At 42.2% G+C, this 26,243-nt stretch overlaps 1 protein-coding gene across 3 annotated transcripts in view; it reads right to left on the bottom strand.

The window, feature by feature from the left end:
- NEK11 (NIMA related kinase 11) overlaps positions 1–26,243 on the bottom strand; it is a 405,201-nt gene that overhangs the window by 271,104 nt on the left and 107,854 nt on the right. For all 3 annotated transcript variants that reach the window (XM_073678085.1, XM_073678084.1, XM_073678086.1), the window contains 2 exons: positions 16,648–16,766; positions 13,946–14,010 (listed from right to left, as the gene is read on the bottom strand). In XM_073678085.1, the coding sequence (XP_073534186.1) occupies positions 13,946–14,010; positions 16,648–16,766 (184 nt within the window). The remainder of the gene's footprint in view (positions 1–13,945; positions 14,011–16,647; positions 16,767–26,243) is intronic.

Raw genomic sequence — 26,243 nt, 5'->3', positions numbered from 1 at the left:
GCAGAATCAACCCTGCTAAACCGTCTACACGAAGTAGAAAGCTAGAATAACAATAAGGGCAATAGGGTCTTACCTGAGTACAAATTAGGAGAACGAAAGCAATGGAATTCACCTGGTGTGGTTGTGTGACCACAACCACTGTAAAGGCTCAAAGCTACTGCAGACCCATGGCAAAGATAACATTAGAATTGGAATGAATGGGTTAATTCGGCGTTGCCAGGATTAATGATGGAAAAAGAAGATGGTATGCAGGAATGCGGTTTGTTATTTTTTTTTTCCATCATTAAGGGTATGTGCACACGATGCAGAAATGAAGCAGAAAATTTCTGCATCATTTCTGCATCTCCCTGGCAGAAAAAACGCATGCAGATTGTGCATGCGTTTTTCCTGCAGAATACATGCGGATCCACATGCAGATTCACATGCGTTTCCGCATGCAGATTGACAAGCGCTTTCCAGGCGATGTTAGCATCACCTGGAAAGTGCTTGACAACTAGGTCACACTATATAAATCCATGCAAACAGCATGGATTTATACAGTGTGAACCGAGAGAGTGTATATACTTACCTCCGATGGCCCGCGCTGTCCTGCTCACTCCGTTCTCCCGGCTGCCGGCAACTTTGAATTGAAAGACCTGCCGACGTCAGCGTCACGTGACCCGTCACATGACTCTGACGTCACCGCAGGTCCTACAACTCACTGCAAGTGCCGGAAACCAAGCGGGAGCGCAGCGCGGGCCGACAGAAGGTAAGAATACATTTATTTTTTATTTTATTCTTCTTTTTACAGCTTTTTTAATGGTACCTGGGTGTGGATGAGACTCTCCTCTCCTCCACACCCGGGTACCATCCGCACATTAGAACGCACCAATTACGCAAGTACAAATGCTGTCTTGCGGAATTGGCGCGTTCTAATGCAAGTCAATGGCGGCGAAATCGCCGCGTTTCCGCAAAATTAATTGACATGCTGCGGATTTTTGACCGCAGCGTTAACGCTGCGGAAAAATCCGCATCATGGGCACAGCACATGCGGATTTCCATTGGGGAACATTGCTGCCCTTCTACCATGCGTTTTTCATGCGTTTCCGCGGCGTTTACGCAACTGCAAAAACGCCGCGGAAACGCATGAAATACGCATCGTGTGAACACAGCCTAATACCGGCAGTGCAGAATTTACCGAATTATTCCAATTCTGAAGCCGTCTATATGGGCACGAAGGACATAGGAAGATAAATGAAATGATACCTTGATTTCTGCGATCTGATGTCTTATTCCAGAGAAATCTGTGTTTTTCTTATATGTAAATAAGCTGTTCATGACTTTGGGCCGGACACTGATATGCATGAAAATCTGCCTCCAGAGATTATTATAAATGAAAAGGGGGAGTTACCAGTTTGAGACATGTAACTAACACAGAACAATAGAACTGAACTTTGTCTTATAACAAACACGTTAGCAGCTGCAGCTCTCACAACTCTGTTGTATTGCAACGCTGGCTACCTTTGAAATTGAAGCTGGAGCACTGAGAGGAAACTGCAGATGTGTCAGTTATAATCACACACAGCTCTGCAGTGAGATCAGGAGAGCAGAGAGTGGCCATTACACATAACACTGGTATTGCTTCCTTTTACTTAAAATAAGCTCTGGAGGCAGATTCTCATGCAGATCAGTATCCGGCCCATAGCCTCAAACTATTCAATTACATATAATAAAAATATGGATTTCTCTGGAATAAGACATCAGATCACAAATATCAAGGTATCATTTTATTCAGCTTGTTATCACCTACATGCACATATAGACGGCTTAGGAGGGTTGATCCTATTGACAGATTCCTTTCAAATTAAAGGGTGTGTTACCAATATGAGACATGTAATGACAGACACTCTGCTCTTCTGATCTCACTGCAGCTCTGTGTGGTTATAACTAACACAGTACAGTACAGCACAGCTGGGCTTTGTATAATTATAAAAACATATGAAATTGTAGCTCTCTCGCCTGCAGAGCTGTGTCTGATTACAAGTAACACTTATTCAGCTTCCATCTCAAAGACCAATAGAACAAAGGCAACTAGTGTAGGGGGAGGGGCAGTATATCAGAGCTGTCAGCAATGTGAGATGAGAGCTGCAGCTGCAAATCTGTTTATAATGAGACAAAGCTCTGCTCTGCTGTACTGTGTTAGCTGTAAACAGGGATAGCTCTGCAGTGAGATTAGGAGAGTAGATTGTCAGTCATTACCAGTCTCACACTGGTAACGACCCCTTTCATTTAGCATATCTCTGGAGACAGATTCTCAAGCAGATCTGTGTACGGCCAAAAAATCTTAACAGTTCATTTACATATTAAGAAAAATGTGAATTTCTCTGGGATACAATATCGAATCACAGATATCAAGGTATAATTTTATTCAGCATTCTATTACAATATAGATGGCATATATGACAGGAATCTTGGGGAAATATAGCAATCCTCAACCACTCTCCCAGCACTTACAATCTTACAATCTACAACTCAGTTTGTCACATTTTTTATTAACATATCACAATCAATTGTGAGTGGCATTATTGAGAAGTAGAAGCTTTTAGGCACCACGTCAACTGCACCGCAAAGAAGCAGACCCCATACCAATCAGTGAATTTAGGTTTTTCATTGAATCCCATTGCCACAGGTATTTAAAATCAAGCACATTTAATTGCTATGACCAAGTAGGAGTATGCAAGCCTTACTGTACCTTGCCAAGCACAATGCCAAGCATTAGATGAAGTGGTGTAAAGCACTCTGCCACTGGACTCTGGGGCAGTGGAAACATGTTCTGTAGAATAACACATCAAGGTTGTCTATCTAGCAAACTAATGGGCGAATCTGCTTCTGGCGAAGACCAGTTGTCATGGCCAAGTATTGGCTTGCAAGCCTTACACCACCAGGCACAATGCCAAGCATTGGATGGAGAGTTATAAAGCATGCCGCCACTGTACTTTGGGGAAGTGGAAAAATGTTCTGTGGAGAGACAAATCAAGATTCTCTATCTGGCAGACTAATGGACAAGTCTAGATTTGGTTAATGCCAGGAAAAATGTTACATGACTGACTGCATTGTGCTAGCTGTAAGGCTTGTGTCACGGGTGTGTCAGAGGTGACAGACAGTCGCCCTGCAATTGGTTGCAAGAGATCTCTACGTTTGGCATTACAGACATCTTCTTAGATGCTGGCTGTCTCTAGGATCCAGTGGCTACCTCCCTCTGGATAATTAGCTCTCTGGCCTGAGTGTATAAATACCTGGTGTGTCTGAGAGGGAGGTGCCAGCGATATTCATTACTACTTGTGAGGCTTTAGCAAGAGCAGTACTTCGTCTTCCCTGGAGCTTGAGGCCGTGTGTGCATTTGTCTGGGTCTCGTCTAAAGCTTAGCAATCCCCCCTGTTTGTCTACCCTTGTTGTCTATAGAGTCTTGTGGAGATCGACTAGTGCTCATCTCCTCCCTTCCCTAGCCTTAGCCATACGCCAGTGAAAGTCAGGGCGAGACACGCATGCAACGATTGGTGAAAAGCCAATATAGGGACGGTAGTTGAGACAGGGTGACACTAGACCAGACTAGGAGGTCTCCACTTCCCCCTTTCCCTAGTGTCTGGGCTCCCTTTCCCTCTTCTCTCTGTGTTGCACTAAGTCTTTCCCACACCCCGCGTGACATTATAGCCGGCAAAGCACGTTTTGAAAATGAAAAAAAAAATCTGACATCTTGTTTTTTGTTTTTTTTCTCTTTGTGTGTTTTTGGGCATGGACCTTTTTTTCCCTTTCTCCCTTGGTATGGGTTCAGTTGCAGAGCTCGCAGAGCAGTTCTGCCGTCTGTCTCTGGAGGTGAATGACGTCCGCTGTGAGGTTCAGCAGCAACATCAGTGGCTACAGGTCGCTAATGTGGGGGTCCCTGCAGTTAGGCCTGTCCTGCCTGAACCCAAGTTTGCCCTCACAGACAGGTTTTCAGGAGGTAGGGACAAGTTTTTTGTATTTAAGGAGGCTTGCAAATTGTATTTCAAACTTCGTTCTTACTCCTCCGGTAATGAGGAGCAAAGAGTTGGTATCGTGATCTCTCTATTGCAGGGAGATCCTCAGTCATGGGCGTTTTTGTTACCGCAGGCCTCGGTTTGTCTCCAGTCTGTGGAGGAGTTTTTCGGGGCTCTGGCCCTTATCTATGATGACCCGGAGTCGCCTTGGCTGAGTCTAGGCCACGTAGCCTTCAGCAGGGGAATCGGTCAGTGGAAACGTACAGTTCGGAATTCCGTAGATGGGCAACGGATTCCAAATGGAACGACTCAGCCCTTAGAAGTTAATTTTGTGAGGGGCTTACTGAAAGGTTGAAAGATGCCTTGGCAGTATATGAAACCTTTCAGTCCTTGGAGGCTGCCATGTCGTTGGCCATTCGTCTTGATAGACACCTTTGGGATAGAGACGGGTGAGACCACCTTCTCTGGGGCCTTCTTGTCGGGGTTGTATTCCTCTGCTGGGAGAGTGGTCTGGAGTTGAGCCAATACTGGGGGAGGTGGAGGAACCCATGCAGTTAGGGGGTGTCTCTACATCATACATCTCCGCAGAGATTCGCAAGAAAAAAGGCGTATGTTTTTTTTGTGGGAAAAAGGGACATTTTGTTGGGACCTGTCCTTCAATTCCTAAGCAAAAGGAGACTTGATTAACTCTTGGTAGTCTGGAGTTGGATAAACAAGGGGTGCATTTGTGGCCAAACTACATTTCCCGCTTTGTCCTGACCACAGAAGTGGTGCTAGAGAGCAAAACCGAGAACATTTCTGTGTTTGTTGACTGTGCTTTAGCTGAACCTATTTCCATCCTTGCCATTCACTCTGTGCCACTTGTACAGAAAGCATTTACTCAGATTGTACATAATGTAAAACTTAGGGTGGGGTCAGTTCATTGTGAAATCATCGCTTGCTATGTTCTGGACAATCTTCCCACACCGATTGTCTTGGGTATACCTTGGCTTGTTAAACATAATCCGTTGGTGGATTGGCAAGCCGGGGAGATTACTGAGTGGGGAGATTACTGCCATGAGAACTGTTTAGATAATTCCTTTGCTACTGTCTCTACGGAAATATTACCTGCCTTTCTGTCTGGTTTTGAGGACGCTTTTTCTGAGAGGGGGTGTGAGGATTTGCCTTCTCATCGTGCTTATGACTGTCCTATTAACCTGACTCCCGGAGCTAAACTACCGAAGTCCAGACTGTATAATCTTTCTTGCCCTGAGAGACAAGCCATGAAGGATTTCATTGTGTAAAGTCTGGAGAAGGGACATAATAGACCCTCAAATTCGTCCGTGGCGGCAGGGTTCTTCTTTGTGAAGAAAAAAGATGGCGGTCTACGTCCCTGTTTAGATTTCCGGAAATTAAATTACCATCCGTGATCCATACCCTCTTCCTCTGATTTCTGATTTGTTCAGCCAGGTTGTAGGAGCTAAGGTATTCTCCAAGTTGGATTTAAGGGGAGCCTAGTTAGAATCAGAGAAGGGGACGAATGGAAAACAGCGTTCAATACCCCGGAAGGACATTTCGAGAGTCTTGTTATGCCTTTTGGTTTGACCAATGCACCTGCGGTATTCCAGCATTTCATAAATCATATTTTCCATCATTTGGTGGGGAGGTTTGTGGTGGTCTATTTGGACGATATTTTGGTTTACTCACCTGATTTTGAGACTCATCGGGAGCATGCAAAGCAGGTGCTCCCGATATTAAGGGATAACAAACTTTATGCCAAACTAGAAAAATGTGTTTTCGCTGTTCAGGAGGTACAGTTTTTGGGGTACTTGTTGTCATCCTCGGTTTTTCGGATGGATCCGGAGAAGATCCGTGCAGTCCTTGACTGGTAATGTCCTGAGAACCTGAAGGCTCTACAACGCTTTCTGGGCTTTACTAATTTTTACTGAAAATTCATCCAAAATTACTCTGTTACAGTGAAACCCCTTACTGACATGACTAAGAAGAGGTCTGATTTTTCCAAATGGTCGGATACTTCCCTCCAGGCTTTTTCTTGCTTAAAGAATCATTTTGCTCCTGCACCTACACTCAGTCAACCCGATGTTTCTGAACCCTTTATTGTGGAGGTTGATGCGTCGGATGTCGGGATTGGGGCAGTGTTGTCTCAGGATTCGTCCCCTGGAAAATGGCATCCATGCGCCTGCTTTTCTAATAAATTGTTTCCAGCTGTGAGAAATTATGATGTGGGTAATAGGGAACTTTTGAAGATCAAATTGGCGTTCGAGGAATGGCGACATTGATTGGAGGGGGCTGTCCATCCTATTACTGTTATTACTGACCATAAGAACCTGTCATATCTCCAGTCAGAAACTGTCTCAACCCTAGGCAAGCCAGATGGTCCCTGTTTTTTACTAGGTTAAATTTTATTGTCACTTTTCGTCCAGGGGTCAAAAATGTCAAGGCTGATGCTTTGTCCCAGAGCTTTCCTGGTGGTGGTATCCATGAGAACCCTGCCCCAATATTACAGAAAGGGGTAGTCATTTCGGCACTGTATCCTGAACTGGAGAAGTGAGGTGTTGAAGGCTCAGGGGGACGCCCCTGCCTCCTGCCTTTCAGGAAGGTCATTTGTACCATCTGATCTGCGCCACAAAGTAATTAAGGAACATCGTAACTCTGAGCTTGCTGGGAATCCAGGTGGTAAGGCAACCGCGGACCTCCTCTCTCATCGTTTTTGGTGGCCGGGGTTGCGTCGGGATGTAATTGAACACATAGCTGTTTGGTGTTATTTGCGTGCGTTCTAAGGTTTTGTGTACCCGTTCATCTGGTACTCTTCTTCCACTATCTATCCTTAGTAGGCCATGGACACACATGTCCATGGATTTTATTACTGACCTACCGGTTTCTGCAGGCAAAATGGTGGTTTTGGTGGTAGTAGCCTTGCGCTTCCAAATGCCAAGACAATTGCTCAGGTGTTCATAAATGAGATCATAAAGCTTCACGGGGTTTCCTCCGATGTGGTTTCAGATCGGGGGACCAAGTTTGTTTCCAAGTTTTGGAACGCATTCTGTTCTTGACTGGGCGTGCAACTGTCCTTTTCCTCTGCCTTCCACCCTCAGTCGAATGTACAGACCGAGCATGTCAATCAGAATATGGAGACCTACCTCAGGTTTTTTGGCTGCGAAAATCAGGAGGATTGGGCATACTACCTACCGCTGGCAGAATTTGTCATTAATAATCATCGTCAAGAATCCACTGGCAGGTCACCGTTATTCGGTGCATACGGTTATCACCCACAGTTTGGTACCTTTAGTGAGGAAGGAGCTTCAGGAGTTCCTGAGGAGGAACGATTTGGTTCAGCGAACTCCTCGGTATGGCAGGGTGTGTGCTGACTAATTTAAAGATCATGGGAGACTGGTTTAAATGTATGGCTGACAGAAAACGCTTGCCAGGTCCTGAACTGAATGTGAATGACTTTGTGTGGTTGTCTACCAGGAATACAAGATTGAAAGTTCCTTCTTGGAAGCTGGGACCTAATAGAGGTTTTCAGTTTGCATCAAGATGTTGGAAAAACTTCTGTAAAGCTTTAGTAGTTACTATTAATTTGTCTACTGCCTTACATACTCAATCCAATGGCCAGACTGAAATAACTAACCAGACTCTTGAACAATACCTGACATACCTGACATTTTTTATAGGTTTATTGGTCCCTATAAAATAAACGCAGTCATTAAACCAGCAGTGTTTCGTCTTGAACTTCCTCAGGCCCTTTAAGTCCACAACGTGTTCCATACTTAAAAAATATGTGGAACCTCTTGAGCCCTCGCCTCTACCACTGCCTCCAGTAATGGTTGATGGTTATCTGGAGTTCCAGATTTCGAGGATTGTATATTCTCATCTCCAACGTCGTTCTCTACAATACTTGGTGCACTGGAAAGGCTATGGTCCAGAGGAGAGGATGAGGGTTTCAGCATCAGAGGTAAACGCTCCCATATTGGTTCGCTCAATTCACACCTCTTTTCCTGAGAAACCCATTCCTGAGTGTCTGGAGGCCACTTGTAGAGGGGAGTACAGTCACGGGTGTGTCAGAGGTAACAGACAGTCACCCTGCAATTGGTGAGGCTTTAGCAAGAGCAGTACTCTCTGGAGCTTGAGGCCGTGTGCGCGTTTGTCTGGAGTCGTCTAAAGCTAAACAATTCCACCCCCGTTTGTCTACTCTTGGTGTCTATAGAGTCTAGTGGAGATCGACTAGTGCTCATCTCCTCCCTTCCCTAGCCTTAGCCATACGCCAGGGAAAGTCAGGGCGAGGCACGCGTGCGGCGATTTGTGAAGAGCCAATATAGGAACGGTAGTTGAGGCAGGGTGACATTAGACCAGACTAGGAGGTCTCCACTTCCCCCTCTCCCTAGTGTCTGGGCTCCCTTTCCCTCTTCCCTCTGTGTTCCACTAAGTCTTTCCCACACCCTGCGTGACAGCTTGTGAAAGAAAGTAAAATGTAAGGGGTTGTTTTTTAAGGGTTGCCCTAAGTCCCTTATTTCCAGCAAAAGAAAATCTTAATCCTTCAGTACGCCAAGATATTTCAGACAATTCTGTGTTTGCAATTTAGTGTACAGTTTGGGGATGGCCCTTTTCTTTTCCAATATGACAGTGCCCAGTGCACAAAGCACGATCCATGAAGGCATGGTTGGGTGAATTTGGTGTGTCAGTACTTGACAGTAGAGACCTGTCCTTTACCCCATTGAGCATTATTGAGATTAACTAAAACAGAGATAGAGAGCCAGGTCCTCTCATCCAACATTAGTGTCTGACCTCACAAAGGCTCTTCTGGAAGAATGGGCAAAAATTCCCACAGACACACAAACCAAAATCTTGTAGAAAGGCTTCCCACAACAGTGCAAGCTGTTTTAGTTGCAAAGTGTGAATAAGCTCCATACACACAGGTAAAGAAATCAAACCACAGATGCCCATAAATTAAGTTATGTGTAGTGACACAGGGAAAAAGTATTCAACACATTTACTAAAATTAATATAATACTTCGTACAAAAGCCTTTGTTGGTGATGACAGCTTCAAAACTCCTCCTGTGTGGAGAAACTAGTCGCATGCATTGCTCAGGTGTGATTTTGGCTCATTCTTCTACACAAACACTCTTCAAATCCTGAAAGTTCCATGGGCTCCTTCTATGAAATCGGAGCACTAATTCCTTCCATAAATGTTCTATTGAATTTAGGTCAGGTGATTGGCCAGGCCATTCTAGCAGCTTTATTTTCTTTCTCTGAAACCAACTGAGCATTTCCTTGGCTGTGTGTTTGGGATCATTGTCTTGCTGAAATGTGCATCCTCGTTTCATCTTCATCATCCTGGTAGATGGCAGCAGATTTTAATTAAGAATGTCTCGATACATTTATCCATTCATCCTTCCTTCAATCATATGAAGCTTGCCAGTACCATATGCAGAAAAACAGCCCCACACCATGATGTTCCCACTTCCAACCTTCACCGTATCTATGTGTTTTTGGGGTGATATGCTGTGACTTTTATCCTCCAAACTTGTAACATGTGTATTTGGCATCAAAAGAATTCAATTTTGGACTCATCTGACCAGACTATATTCTCTCAATACTTCAAAGGTTTGTCTAAATGTTGTTGAGCAAACTATAAACACGCCTGAACATGCTTTTTGCTCAGCAATGGAGTCTTGCATGGTGAGCGACTGTTACAGATCCGGGTGGTGGAACCTCTGTGCTGCGGTGCAAGGAGGGACCAGAGGGGCATAACTAGGTATCAACTCGAACTGACCAAGGTCGTACGGCGGCTCAATCGACTCCGTGACCAGGGAAGGACCGAGCAGAGGGACCAGGTGCTACTCTGGGACCGACCTTGTATGAGAGCAAGTGACTCCCACGGGTCAGAAGCCAGGGACTGACCGGTACAGTAGATGAGCACAGCAGGCAGGCTGACGGGTGATCCGGGCAGACAGACTGGCAGACACAGCAGGTAACAAGCAGGAGCCTCCAGGTAGGCTGGCTAGTAGGCATGGCAGGTAACAGGCAGGTGCTTCTAGGTAAGTGGGCTGGAAGGCACGGCAGGTAACAGGCAGGTGCTTCTGGGTAAGCGGGCTAGCAGGCACGGCAGGTAACAGGCAGGTGCTTCCAGGTAAGCAGGCGGGCAGAGCCAATAGACAGACTGGCGGACTGAACTGTAGACAGACTGTCGGGCTGGAGAGTAGACAAGCAGGCGGACAGGACTGGTAGTCAGACTGGCGGACTGGACTAGTAGTCAGGCTGGCGGACTGGACTAGTAGTCAGACTGGCGGACTGGACTTGTAGTCAGACTGGCGGACTGGACTTGTAGTCAGGCTGGCGGGCTGGACTGGTAGTCAGGCTGGCGGACTGGACTGGTAGTCAGGCTGGCGGACTGGACTGGTAGTCAGGCTGGCGGGCTGGACTGGTAGTCAGGCTGGCGGGTTGGACTGGTAGTCAGGCTAGCAGCGGGACCTGAGGGCTGAAGCAGAGTATAACACACAAAGCTACAACCTTGCATGGGCACCTCCATTTTGGAGGAGGTGCCTTTTATATGAGAGGTCCTCCGGCCCCTTTAAAAGGGGGGAGCGCGCGCGTCCTAAGCACAGTGCTCGGGGAGTTGCACGTGCCGACAGCAACAGAGGCAGAAGCGCCGGAGGACGCCGGGCAGGGAGCGCAGCGGTGAGTGGGACGGCATCTCTGCCTGCCAGGGGGCAGAGACGCCGATACTACAGCGACCATGCAAGCCATTGAGGTTGAGTGCATCAATTAGTTTTCTTTGAAACCTGCTGATTTTAGGTCTTTCTGTAGCTCTCCACAGGTGGTCCTTGGCTTTGGGACAACTCTTCTGATAATACTTTTCACTCCTCTGTCTGCAATCTTGCGGGGAGCAACTGGTCGAGGTAGGTGTATAGTGAAATTATGCTCTTTCCACTTCTGGATTATGGCCCCAACAGTGTGATCACTGGAACTGGATCAAATTCTTCAAGAACCAATGCCATCAGTATGTTTTGCAACAGTAAGGTTGCAAAGATCTTGAGACAGCTTACTGGTTTTACCCATCATGAGATGTTTCTTGTGTGACACTTTGGTAACGAGACATCTTTTAATAGGTCTTCAGTTGAACCAGCTGATCTTATTTTTCACTAAGTGGCAGGATTGCTTTCTAATTACTGATAGATTTCAGCTGGTGTCATGACTTTGCATGGCTTTTTGCAGCTATTTCTTCATGTGTTCAATACTTTTTCCCTGTGTCATTCATTTTTCATTACGCAAAACTTAATTTATGGACAGCTATGGTTTGATTTCTTTGACTGTGTGGATTGCATGGTTTTTTTGTTACCAACATCTGGTGAGAATTTCATGTCAATAGCACCTTTAGAAATATATTTTGTTAGAAAATTGGTGCCTTATTTGACCCGCTATATATATATACAGTACAGACCAAAAGTTTGGACACACCTTCTCATTTAAAGATTTTTCTGTATTTTCATAACTATGAAAATTGTACATTCACACTGAAGGCATCAAAACTATGAATTAACACATGTGGAATTATATACTTAACAAAAAAGTGTGAAAGAACTGAAAATATGTCTTATATTCTAGGTTCTTCAAAGTAGCCACCTTTTGCTTTGATGACTGCTTTGCACACTCTTGGCATTCTCTTGATGAGCTTCAAGAGGTAGTCACCGAAAATGGTCTTCCAACAATCTTGAAGGAGTTCCCAGAGATGCTTAGCACTTGTTGGCCCTTTTGTATTCACTCTGTGGTCCAGCTCAACCCAAACCGTCTCGATTGATTTCAGGTCTAGTGACTGTGGAGGCCCTTACACAGCCCGGAGGTGTGTTTGGGGTCATTGTCCTGTTGAAAAATAAATGATGGTCCAACTAAACACAAACTGGATGGAATAGCATGCCGCTGCAAGATGCTGTAGTAGCCATGCTGGTTCAGTATGCCTTCAATTTTGAATAAATCCCCAACAGTGTCACCAGCAAAGCACCCCCACACCATCACACCTCCTCCTCCATGTTTCACGGTGGGAACCAGGCATGTAGAGTTCATCCGTTCACCTTTTCTGCGTCGCACAAAGACACGGTGGTTGGAACCAAAGATCTCAAATTTGGACTCATCAGACAAAAGCACAGATTTCCACTAGTCTAATGTCCATTCCTTGTGTTCTTTAGCCCAAACAAGTCTCTTCTGCTTGTTGCCTGTCCTTAGCAGTGGTTTCCTAGCAGCTATTTTACCATGAAGGCCTGCTGCACAAAGTCTCCTCTTAACAGTTGTTGAAGAGATGTGTCTGCTGCTAGAACTCTGTGTGGTATTGACCTGGTCTCTAATCTGAGCTGCTGTTAACCTGTGATTTCTGAGGCTGATGACTCGGATAAACTTATCCTCAGAAGCAGAGGTGACTCTTGGTCTTCCTTTCCTGGGGTGGTCCTCATGTGAGCCAGTTTCTTTGTAGCGCTTGATGGTTTTTGCAACTGCACTTGGGGACACTTTCAAAGTTTGCCCAATTTTTCGGACTGACTGACCTTCATTTCTTAAAGTAATGATGGCCACTCGTTTTTCTTTACTTAGCTGCTTTTTTCTTGCCATAATACAAATTCTAACACTCTTTTCAGTAGGACTATCAGCTGTGTATCCACCTGACTTCTGCACAACACAACTGATGGTCCCAACCACATTTATAAGGCAAGAAATACCACTTATTAAACCTGACAGAGCACACCTGTGAAGTGAAAATCATTTCCGGTGACTACCTCTTGAAGCTCATCAAGAGAATGCCAAGAGTGTGCAAGGCAGTCATCAAAGCAAAAGGTGGCTACTTTGAAGAACCTAGAATATAAGACATATTTTCAGTTCTTTCACACTTTTTTGTTAAGTATTTAATTCCACATGTGTTAATTCATAGTTTTGATGCCTTCAGTGTGAATGTACAATTTTCAAAGTCATGAAAATACAGAAAAATCTTTAAATGAGGTGTGTCCAAACTTTTGGTCTGTACTGTATATATATATATACACACATATACAGTATATATATATATATATAGAGAGAGAGAGAGAGAGAAAAAAAAAATATATATATATATATATATATATATATATGCACACATATATACACGGCTGGGTGTATCTTCAACCATGTTCCGTCATGATCAGATGCATCTATTACACAGGGGCACATTTATATGATTACATCGGGACAGGAACATTTTTTTTAACATATCCTATCGTGAAACTTATTTTTATTCTAAGATCTATTAATTAAAGTGTATTTTGTTTTTGGGACAACCCCTTTAAGACTCCCACAAAGCTGTTTCTGTTTCGGTCAAAGACTATTTCAACTTACGTCTGAAAATGATGATCATTATCACTTATTTTGTATAAGTGTACCTAAATTGATGCTGTTTTGAAGGCAAAAAGTGTTCACAAGAAATATTGATTTGATATAGATCTCTCTTTTGTTCATCTACTTTGCATTTTAAAAATAAACTACTATCACTTCTAATTTTTAAAGTAGTCTTACTTCGTAGTATTTTTTAGACTCCTGCCTAAAACCTTTGCACAGTAAAATATACTTTTTATACTTCATTTTATAATCACTTGTACACTTTAACTTGGTAGGGCATGTTATCAAGGAAATGTAGTCACAGGATGCTTGCTCAGCTAACTTCCGAACTCCAATATAAGTGTATGATGACAGTTCGAGATGTGTGACCACCTATCCATTCCAGCTCTGTGAGATGGGCCTCTATTCTCAAGACAGGTGCTGGTCCTTGAGGTGGGATTCACATCTATCAGACATTTATGGTATATTCTGTGGATAGACTATACATGATTGAGATGGTAATACCCCATTAAAAAATGCAATTAAAAAAATATTAAAAAGTTATGCTGTCATTTCTAGAAAATAAAAAAGAACCCAAATCATATAAAAATCTTACCAATTTTAAGAAGATTGGTTTTCAAAAAGATATTCTTTGCTTTTAAATCTCTGTGAAGTATTCTCCTAAAAATGCAAATAAAGGGAGGTCAAACGAAATTAAAAACGCAAATCTGTTTTGCTAAATGCTTTTGTTTCTGTGTAAAGCACAGATGAACTTGCGCCAGGAATTCTGTCAAGCTAATAATCAGGTGATTGGGTCACAAGGAAACAAGAAGAATAGGAAACAAATCTATATAATTAAACAGACAGTGGAAAACAAGGACAAGAAAAAGCAGCATGTAGCAGCGATCTCTGTGACCTAAAAAAGAAAAATCAACAAATAATCCAAGGAATTTATGCTGCACGATACGGCTTAGTAGTGGATTGGAGAAACACAATATAATCCATATATACAAAGATGATTAATGTCTGATGTAAATTTATACAAAATCTTTGGAGAAGCATTTAAATGCAAGGATAACGCTAATCCAAAACACATACAACAAATCCAAAATCAATAGTAACATTGCATTAATTAGAATATGAAATGACACCTTCATGTTACATGGGAAGTTTTCTTTGTTTTAATTTTTTTCACTGTGGTCTGTGGTTTACCAGCATATGTACAATATATAGGCATGGGCTAAACGCTGGTAGAATAATACTGCCAACATTAGCAGATAAAACACCATCACACAGTGCTCAAATAACAGCACCATACAGCCAGCTATACAGTCAAATACCTAGCCTCATCAATGTCCACTTTATAGCTGATTTGAATACAAGCATTTAGAATGTTGAATTTGATCCAAATAGTACCCCAAAGGGTTTTCTCTTTTCATTTTTTTTTTTTGCCCGGAGGTGTGAACAAGTTTAAAACTGCAGTGATATACTCTGCTGTAGCTTCCATCTTTGCATCCTTGTTGATTGGTTGCAGCCGTGAATTCACATCTACAATGCATATCTGTACTGCGGGCAATCACTGAGCTTAACAGCTCTTCCAATATAGATGGAATGAGCCACTGAGCTTATTGATTGGCTGCAGCAGTGATGTGCAATGTAGTCATGATGTCACTGCTGTAGCTGATCAACAAAGATGAGAGCAGCAGCGGAGAAGCACCACTGAACCCTGGAAGGACGAGTATATTGCTGTTTGGTGTACACCGGTGTAAAATAACAATGGGACAAAACAAAATGTAAAAAGGTACAACCCCTTTAAGACCATACAGGTCTATGGCAGTTCCTGGTGCGTGTTATGAGAATTTGTGCTTGTGAGATGGTATTTCTTGAGGTGCCAAAGAGGTAGGACGTTGTAGTCCTAAAAACCTGAAACCTAATACAAAGGGAACAAGTCTGTAGTTTATTGAGTTAGTGGATGTCTCCTTTGTGGAGGATATAGAGGAATAGCCCCTTTGCCCTAACCACATGTTCAGCAATGATTGTTGCTTGTGGATTTTGCGCCACTGTTTGTGGAGTAAGTGAATTTAATAATGGTAAAAAAAAAATTTAATGACTGTCGGAGTTATACATTTTATAATCACACTCTTTTAAGGCTTCCAGAACCAGTGGAGTCCCAATTTATGCCATGGACAGCCCTCGTGTCAGGCAGTCTCGTTGAGTTGCCTTTTGCAGTACTCTTCTGCACTGCTGCATCAGCATGTAGCTTCCATTTGGCCTTAGGGAGGCATGGCTGGTCTATGCAGGAATTTAACCCTGCTGTGTCTTACAGAGATTAGGTTCCCTGGCCTATTCCGTAACAGCAGGGTCGATATTAAGCAGCTCCTCCCATCACTCTTTGCCTGAATATTGGTTCCTAGCTTGCTAGCACCTTATTTATGCATTTCTCTGTATTCTGTCTCCCATTCTGGACCCGGCCTGTTTACCCACTCTGTTTGACTTCTCCATCCCTGACTCTGGCTTTCTACTATGAAACTAACCAACCTCTGAATGTCTGACTACGCTTCTGTCTCGCCCTCCTATACCTCGCACCCACACCTCTTTCCCTCCAGTTAGCTGCTACAGTCCTTGGGACTATCCTGAAGTGGTACATGGTGTCTGCTGGCAGCCCAGCCTATCCTCACCATCAGAGGCCTTAGTGAAGACCCAGTAGACACTTAGTCAAGAACCTCCAGTGTAAGCCCGGCCCGTGGCGCAGAGGGTCCACACCCACCAGCGCTGCACGCAGCCCACATCTAGACACACTAACAAACTAAAAAAACAGTGAGTATTCTCCCAAACACGCACAAAAATAATTCATATGATTGAAACAATCTTTTCATGCAAGAATGATTCTTGTTTTACCAACCATGCATTGTACGTAAAGGGATTGCAATGGCTAGTGTTTGCTAATGGTTTAGCAATTTCACATTGTGTCCATAAATATTTTTAATCTGACCTTATCAATTTGGAATGAGTTCTTCTATTCCTAATATACTGTAAATTAATATTTATTTAAGCGCAACTCATTAGGAGTCAGAATGGTTTCATTTTAAAAGCAATAAGCACCTTCTTTGAAGATGATCTACTAAAATCGTAGCAGTGAGAAACAGGAACTAACTGTTCATAGACTATAGTATATTTCTCATAATTTCTCCTAAATGATGTGATACTACAAAAAAAGAAATAAGGGATCTTCAACTTTCACCCAATGGATTATTAGTATGAAAAGGCCTAGCATTATGTTATAGAGAAGAGGGTGAAAAATACATTTAAAAAATTTACCTCTCATGCATGTAATGTACCCCAAGAAGTAGCTGAATAAACCATTCTGTCACTTGATCTTCAGAGATTATTTCACCATTATTCTTGATTTCCTTTATTTTACAATCAAGGTCGCTGCCCTAAAATTCAGATAAAAAGATAACAGGAAGTCAGAAACAAAAAATCTTCGATTAAAACATAACAAATGAAGAAAACGAGATCAATTCTAAACTACAGTGAAAAGGTTATTCTGCATCATAAATCTAAGAATCAGATTATAAATATATCATGTTAACAAAATATTTTTTCAAGCAAGGATATTAGGTGGGAGTCAATGCAAAAACTAATTTTTATCATAAGAAGAATGAAAAGAACAAGCTGAGGACTTATTCAGGCATCCTTTTTCCATACCCAGACACGTTTGACTCACGCATCAATTCAGGTCTATGAGTCCGTGAAAGCAGCCTAGTCCTGTCCATTTGACTGATAAGAAAAGGTTGAGAAATCTCCAACAGGTTTTCTTATTTTTGCACATGATGAAAAATGATGAGAAACGCTGAGTGTAAAACCTTATACACTGACCAAACTGCTGAAAGCATGATGCAGAACACTGATGAAAACCTGGCAATTTTTTTCAACATTGGAGAAAGAAAATTAAGTCTGAATAATGCCCAAATCACAGGCTAATAGACCAAAGAAAAACAAGCTCCAGTGCTCATTAATACTATACTACAGGGTTTTTAATAAACCTGTTAAATGTGTAACGTGGCGCGGGGCGGTAGTCGTGGGCGAGGTACTCATCCCTTGCGACATGGCACGTTACATGAAGATGGGGGTCCTGGCTGGGTACGTGAACCTCTGCTATGGGGGCGCTACGCCCTTGCAGACAGCATGTTACCGATGGACTTTGGTTGGCCAGGACCAGATGATGAGGACTTCAATGAGGAAGACCACCAGTCAAAAATAAACTTTTTACTGAACGAAAACTTGGTAGGGAATATATACAGTAGATAGTGGGTGCACAGCTTAATAAACGTTTACTTCATCATATGGAGCATTTTCATACACAGTCACTGTTCCTTTCTTTTAACGCACTTGGTTCCTGTTTCCACTAGTTCACCTTCATCACAACACAGCTCAGTACTACACTTCAGTTAGTGAGAGTCATATTTTCAACCTGCAGTTCCGCATCTTCTTCCCCCTCAAGGGAACTAGTTTGCCAATGTGGCTGTTACTTAGCTTCTATGCGACTGACGACTTGGAACTCCCGCTTGGGCACTCTCTTCATCTCACGTTCTCTACTTCGTCCTGGCCCGTTACCTCTCGGAGTTAAAAACTAGGGGCCATACTGCTAGGCGTCCCGTCCCAGGACCCGTCGCCGATCGATCACTCTGTATTTCTTACTTCTCTCCTTTCCTCCTCTAGGATCTCACTATCTTCTGTCACGGTCTCCTCTCACATTAGGGACACCCAAGTCAACCGTCTCTGCTGACTGACCAGACAGTAGGTACTTACCAGCTATATGCAATTGTATGCATACATCATCCATAGGCTTCCTTGTTACTGTACAGTGAAAAAAAGTTTACTGGTATATCTTGTATCATCCAATAGATCCTTAGAGATCTATGAATACATTCAGAGTATGCAGGGAGACATTTTGCAGAGTATACTTGTACACACTGAATGCAGAGCGAATAGAGCCTAATATTGTTATGGGGTATCTGTCAGCAGGTTGTTGCCACCTAAACTGAGAGCAGCATAATTTAGAGACAGAGACCCTGATTCCAGCAATGTGTCACTTACTGGGCTTTTTGCTGCTATTTTGATAAAATCACTGCATTATCAGCAGGAGATGATCACTAGATGACTAGTAAACCTGCTACCATGTAATCCTCCATATTCATGAGCTCTATATAACCACCCACACCACTGATTCACAGCTTTCTGCCTATGCACAGTAGACACAGAAGGCTACCAATCAGTGGGGTGGGCAAGGTTATAAAACTAGTATATCTGCAGCTGATAAAACAGGGATTTCATCAAAAGTACAGTAAACAGCCCAGTAAATCATACATCACTGGAATCAGGGTCTTTGCTGCTCTCAGTTGAAGTAGCAAAAACCTAGTAACAGATTTTCTTTAAGAATGTTTACATTTGAAAAAAAAACTCCTATAAATTTCATATCTTTTTAGCAATTTCCCCCAAATAAACAAACTTCAATAACTACAACAAAGAAATATAAAGAGCTTATAAGATGTCCACATGAAATTCTCAGGGCCACAACAATAAAACTGATACAACTAAGACATGGTACAATGTTCAAGAAGGCATCTCCAAGGCACCAGAGATAGGTTAAAACTTTATCACTGTATTCATGCCACTAGATTAAAAGAGAAACATTGTAGCAAGAGAATGCAGAGAAATTTCAGGCAGATGTCCTTTATCAAACAAGAAACGATTATTACCTTTATTCTTGTCTTGCTTGATAAAGGGCGAAACATTGTTACATTGTCTTTCTACTATGTTTGTCTTTTAATCTTATAGGATAAAACATCATCTTTTTATTCATTTTATTAGATTAAAAGACAAATATAGCAGAAAGAGAATGTAAAGATGTTTCGGCCTTCTTTGTCTTTTAATCTGATGGAATCAATATAATTATGAAGTCTTAAAGGGGTTGTCCACTACTTGGACAGCCACTTCTCATTCCTCAAGTTTCTTCCTTGTAAAATAATAACACTGCTCACCTCTGGTGCGGGCACCGTTCCAGTGGTGTCAGGACTGGCTCTCCCGGCGATGGCATGACGTTGTTATGTCATGCAATCCTTGAGACCAATCAGCGCCGGCTTCACTCTCCTCGCCTTTGGACAAATCACATACATCTGGAGGAAGTCAGAGGTGCTGCTCTCTCATTTCTTCTGGATGTATGTGATATGGCTGGATGGAAGGTTGACTAAGTTTTCCCTAGGGCTCTTTCACACGTACGGATATTTTCGGCACTGGAAAAAACAGTACCGGAGATATCCATGTCCGTGTGTACCTGTGTGGAATACTGCCGCATCAGGATCACATGTACCGGTGCCTGGGAATCAGCAGCACAGTTAGCGCTGTTCCCAAGCGCCGGGTGCTGAAGGCAGCTGTCATCATTGTCCCCTGCCGACGCTGCGATCAGCGCAAGCAAAGTACAATGTTGAGAGTAGTATTCACCTCACGATGTCTCCAAAACCTGTAAAAATAAGAATAAAATAAAAAAATTATTATACTCACCTGTCTCAAGGCGACTGCACACAGTGAGGTGCAGAGGAGAATGTCTCGCTGCAGTGAGCGGATCCCTGACCTGTGCTGTGCTCAGTGAGTGACAGAACACTGCTCACTGAGCTCAATGCAGGTCAGGAGCCCGCTCGCTGCGATTTATTCTCCTCGAGCTTCTCAGCGTGTGCGGTCGCTTCAAGACAGGGGAGTATAATGTTTTTTTTATTTTATTCTTTACAGGTTTTGGAGACATGGGAGGTGAATACTATGCTCAACATTGTCCCTTGCCAGTGCTGATCGCAGATCAAGCAGAGGACAATGATGAGTGATTCCTTCAGCACCCGGCGCTTGGGAACAGCACTAACTGTACCGCTGATTCCCAGGTGCTGGTACATGTCACGCTGATAACACACAGATGTCATCTGTGTGTCATCAGTGTGGGACGTTTTGCGGCCCGTGCAGCATGTAAAAGAAGGACATGTCAATGTGTTTTGCCCATGGACACATGGTCCATGAAAAAACACTTACATGTGCGAAGACCCATTCATTTGAATGGGTCTAGGTGTGTCAGTGTCTCTAGTACGTGTGAAAACTGTCACATGTACTGGAAACACTGACGTGTGAAAGAGGCCTTATGGTGCATGCAACCTTTCTCAAAAGACACATGGTACTATTTAGGTATTGTTCACATAACATCTTGGGGGATATGATGGAGCCCGATATATATCACTCTACATCATCAAGTCTCATATGCAATCTTTTGAATCATGAAAAAAGAAAAGTATATAAGCAGTATGCTTTTTTTGCTAGCCAATTGTATAGCAATGCCTCACTATACAATAAAAAGAAAAATATATAAAACGATGTACAGCAGATGCTAAACAGCACAATTTTTCGATTGTTTTATATACTGTATAAAAACTAGATTTCAACTACAGATAATTTCTTATGCTACATTTCCATTTTGTAGATTCTCTTCATTAACCTGTTCCTATCTTGTTCTTGCATTCGCTATTCAAAATAAATAAGCTACCATGCATATTCTTCTCATTTTCCCTCATTTCACAGCAATATGCTTTCTGTGTATTACTGATTACACTTGTTTGGTTAAGCAAGCATAACCGAATGTAACATACATGAATAAAATTCATTGATTTCAGAACAAATCGTTTCATAATGTCTATTTTAGTGTGCTAGGTCAAGTTTACATTAGAAACTATATGTGGTTTTTGGATTCAGCCACAAGCCTAGCTGCTCTAATCCTACTATACAATATAAGAGAAATATTCTGCATTGATGTAACATCTGGACTAGAAGTCTAAAACATAAAGGTACAAAACCTTCTGAAAGACCAAAAGAAAATTTTAACACATGATATTTAATTATAAATTAAAGTGCTTTTTTTTTAAATTTAATCTGAAGTCTTTAGCTTCTAGCCATATCAGATTTTACATTATATTGCAGCAGTATTAGATTTTCTGTGTTATCTGACGCTGCATTCAAAGACTTTTATTGTCGTGCCATTGCAAGCAAAGACCATAGGAATATTTCTATGCTTAAAGGGGTTTTCTGGCCACAAAAAAATGATCTGTCTGTCCCAGTAATGAGTCTTTAGACCTTCTCTCACTTTACCTGTATTTCTCTTTTTTTAGCTCCCCTTCAGGCGTTCTGCAGCTATCCCTGATGTTTGTTATTGTTTACATTGTGAACTTCCTATCATTTCTGCCCTTGTGCCCCTAGTTTACATTTCCCAGGAGACATAGCAGTATCTGTCCTACAGCTCACTCACTGCCCACTTCTCCTGCAAAGCACCATCCTGAGACTCCTATACAGTCTCAAGATGGATAAATCGCTGCCCACAGTTTCACCTTCATAGCACTTCTAGGATGCACTGTCTTGAGACTCTCTTAGAGGCAATAATGTTACTTGTGCTGATACTGGAACCACACAGGCTTAGTGTACTAGGGGAGCAATGAATCATATAATGTATACATTCATTATAATGTAATGCGGCACTCTGGCAGGCCAGTCACCATGCCCATTAGTCAACAATTTTTAAGATTATTTGCTCTTTGTGGAGCTTGCACTCTCTGTGTTTTCTGCTCCCCTTCCATCGCTATAAAACTTGCAGAACATCACTGGCCATATCCCCCATTACATCACCATTCAAAGCACATTGCTCTGAGAGCTTCAAGCTGAGTACTGCCCCCTGCATGCAAGGCTGTGCATGCTTGACAAACTACATTCTGTTCAAAACACAGAGAGAAAATCTCTATGATCTGTTCTGAACGGACTGTAGCAGTAAATGATCAACTGGAAGTCACATGTAGCAGCTCAGAAACACAGCAGAATTTTAACAGAAAATAAATTACGTTGCCATTAAATGACTCTTAATTTTACAGTAGGGGAAACATAGTGCAAATACAATATGCTTTACTAAGCTATATTATATGAAGGGGCAGAACTAAAATACTCGACACAGTCCACGATCAAACATGGCTGCGTTTTGGGAAAAAAAAATTAACCTGGACAACCCCTTTAATGACACCTTTATTGTAAACATAATATACTGTATTTAAAAAAATATATCTTACTAGTAGCACTGGGCCTGTTTACTACTAACTATTTTATATTATTGTGATCAAATAGCCAAGATGAAATTTATTTTTATCCATTGAATAAATATATTGTTGTATTGTCCCGACCCTAAAAATGTATTAAAAATCAACCTTGAAAACAGGCACATCTTGTGGATTTTTGACAGCTTAATCAGGTTAAATACAGCCTTACTATTCATAAATCATGCTTAAATATGATTAATGGTCCTTAAGTGTCAAAAGACTATATTGGACTTCTCAATTTGGCATTGTTATGAATCTGAAGACACTGCTGACAATGATTGTGTCAGTAAAAGGAGAAGTGTTTGTCCTTTTACGGAATTATTTTCTGTTTGTTTTCAGAGAGTAACAATTAGGGTATGTGCACACGATGCAGAAATGCTCAGGATTTTTTCCTGAGCGTTTCTGCATCTCTCTGGCAGGAAAAAACTCATGCGGATTGTACATGCGGTTTCCTGCCAGGGACATGCGGAAATGAAGTGTTCTTCACTTTCATTTCCGCATGCGGGTTGACAAGCGCTTCCCAAGCGATTTTAGCATCACTTGGAAAGTGCTTGTCAACTTCACACTATATAAATCCATGCAACCGGCATGGATTTATATAGTGTGTGAATGTCAAAAAATAAAAAATAAATATATACTTTACCCTCTGATGGCCCCCGGTGTCCTGCTTCGCTCGGTCCCGGCTGCCGGCAGTGAAGACTTTAGGACCTTCCGACGTCAGCGTCACGTGACCCGTCACATGACTCTGACGTCAGCGAAGGTCCTTCTTCATTCAACCGCGAAGTGCGGGGAATCAAGCAGGAGCGCTGCGCGGGCCGTCAGAAGGTGAGAATATATGTATTTTTTATTTTATTCTTTTTTTTTTAATGGTACCTGGGTCTGGATGAGAGTCCTCTCATCCACACCCGGGTACCATCCGCACATTAGATCGCATGAAAAGCGCATCAACATATACAGTGATGCGGATTCCATGCGGTCTAATGCAAGTCAATGGCGGCGAAAGAGCAGCGTTTCCGCAAAATTAATTGACATGCTGCGGATTTTTGACCGCAGCGATTACGCTGCGGAAAAATCCGCATCATGGACACAGGACATGTGGATTTCAATTGGGGAACATTGCTGCCCTGCTACCATGCGTTTTTCATGCGTTTCCGCGGCGTTTACGCAACTGCAAAAACGCCGCGGAAACGCATGAAAAACGCATCGTGTGAACTCAGCCTTACCCTTCTGTCCGTTGCTTTTTAGCAATATTGACCACAAACAAATGTCCCATAAACAAAAATCCCCTAGGTTCACCAATTATTTTTTATTGTTAAATTATTGTTGTTGTTTTTTACAATTATATGCTATAATAATCTACTATAGTAAAAGAAACAGATCTGTATTATGCCCTCTCAAGGCTCTTTGCCCTTTATATGTTTCCAATCCTGCCTTGAGCTGAAGACCAGTATAATCTGAGAAGTAAGATAATTTGTTATTTGAGAGCAAGTACCATTGAAAAAAACTGGTGTTAAGGCATTGTATCTCAAGAAAGCAGACTGCCCAACTTTTCCACTTCAGCGGCACGGTATGATAGTTAGTAGTTTTATATGTTACTTAATAGAATGAATGAGTGACCACTGAGTGCAAGACTGCTTTAAAGGGAATCTTGTCAGCAGAATGTCACCCCCCATCCCAAATGATGGTGAGGAGCTATTTGTAGATCTGAAGCCTCTGTCACTCTGACTCTATTCCCCATCCAGCAGCAACTACTTCTGCTGGACTGACAGTCTTTATGCTGTGCAACTTCAGGCAAAGTCAGACAAGCAGGAGGAGGTGGCACTGGGTGGGGAATAAAGCTGGAGGGGCAAAGGCTTCAGATCTTCAGCCTCATTTGAATATTAATTCAAGCACTGATTTCTCAGTAACTTAAAAATGGACTGTCCATGTAAAGGTATTGCTGGATTTGTTTCTGAAAGAGCTACATGTGCATATAAATAGTTTGGGGTGTGAAATCCTTCCAACAGATTTCCTTTAATTGAAGCTATCATCAGAAAATAACCTATTGTGTAGCTCAGGTTTTTGTGTTACATGTACATTCCAAAAATGTATGGCAATTTCTGTTCACATAATGATCTTTATTTAAAAAAAAACCTAAATTAGTAATAGTAGAATTTTCACATTGGCCACTAAGGCTTTTTTAGAATCATACTATCTGTCTTTTCAGGAACCGTTTTCAGCAAGGCTCCTTCAACAGAGGAAGGATTGCACTGACAGGTAACCTCTATATAAAGCTGAAAACAAAGGATATACCATTCATAATACGTGATGTCACAGCAAACCCTGCTTCCCCTTGCTTCACAAGGACATTTCAAAAGATAGAGTTGGAATCTAACCATTGTGGCTATGTACATGTATTGTTTCCTGAAACAATAGGAAGTTAGAATCTAAAAAAGCCCCAGTGGCCAGTGTAAAAATTGCAATACTTCAATGTTTTATTTCTAATACAGATTTTAATATGTTAAAAAATAAAAAAAATAAAAACATTTAACACAAATACCTGATTTAAACTATAAGTAATTTTCTGATGATAGCTTCCCTTTAAAGTATAACTATAGTTCCATATGACTTTTCAGAATAATCTGTCATATGTTTGTACATATGTTTTATAACACACTATTTTTGGTTACTTATTATATGACTTGTGTCCTGCATTTTTGAACAGTTTTCTCTTTGCATCTGTCTCCAGTTCCGTTTTCCTCCTCCCCTCACCATAGACTGGCTGCTCACAGGCATCACGTGACCCCCGGCTTCAGCTGGCTCTGACATCCGCTGACGTCATGACAAGTCCAGGCTGCAAATGAGGGTCCCTCTTCTGCTTTCCACCAGTGGCTGCTGGGTTGTGGGCAGGGTTATCCCCAAGCGTCATACCCGGCATCCACCGCGCGCTCTCCCTGTCCCCATTCATTGGGAAAGCGCGCGGTGGATGCTGGGTGTGACACGGGGAATAACCATGCCCACAACCCGCGGGGACCCCAGCGCTGAGTCACGCCTCACTTGACGTGACATCAGCGGGAGGTCACGTGCTGCCTGTGAACGGCCACCGATAGCGCCACTCACAGGCAGAAACAGCACCAGGAGGTAATTAGAAAGAAGCTTCTTTTTATCATTAAAACACATTGGCATATTTTTAAAAGTACTGGACAACCCTTTTAAGCCAACTAGTCAAGTTATAGAGACTGGTAGCTTTTCTTGTCTTATGAGATCAATCATGAAAATACTCAGGGTGACTAAAAATCATTCTGATTCTCATGTTTAAAGAAATTCACACATCAGACACACATCAAAATTACACATCATTTGAATTTGGCTTTGAGGAGCTATTTGTTAAAGTCCCAATGAGTTCAGACAGGTTTGCACTGAAAATCACAAAACCAAATAGAACGGCTAGGTTTCTTCAACTGAGTTTATAGCTCAATGGTTAGTGCACTGGCTTCTAGACATAGAGTTTTGGGTTCAAGTCCTATCAGCGACGAGTGACTTTTTTATTATTATTATTACAGTTGTAAAAGTACCTTATCAAAGTCACTTATCATAGTCAGATATCAAAGTCAGATATAAAAGTCACTTGTCAAAGTCAGATATCAAAGTCACTTGTCAGTCACTTGTCAAAGTCGCTTATCAAAATCAGACAGGGTATTTAGTCTCAAACTGACATCATTCTGATGTTTGATTTTGATATCATGTGCTAAAATGGACACTATA

The sequence above is a fragment of the Phyllobates terribilis genome, unplaced genomic scaffold, assembly GCF_046119375.1.
Source record: "Phyllobates terribilis strain yellow unplaced genomic scaffold, ASM4611937v1 Scaffold_4__5_contigs__length_816908805, whole genome shotgun sequence".
In the NCBI taxonomy this organism is placed as follows: Eukaryota; Metazoa; Chordata; class Amphibia; order Anura; family Dendrobatidae; genus Phyllobates; species Phyllobates terribilis.
Note: the sequence above shows the minus strand (reverse complement) of the source record. Positions and strands in the feature narration are given on the sequence as shown.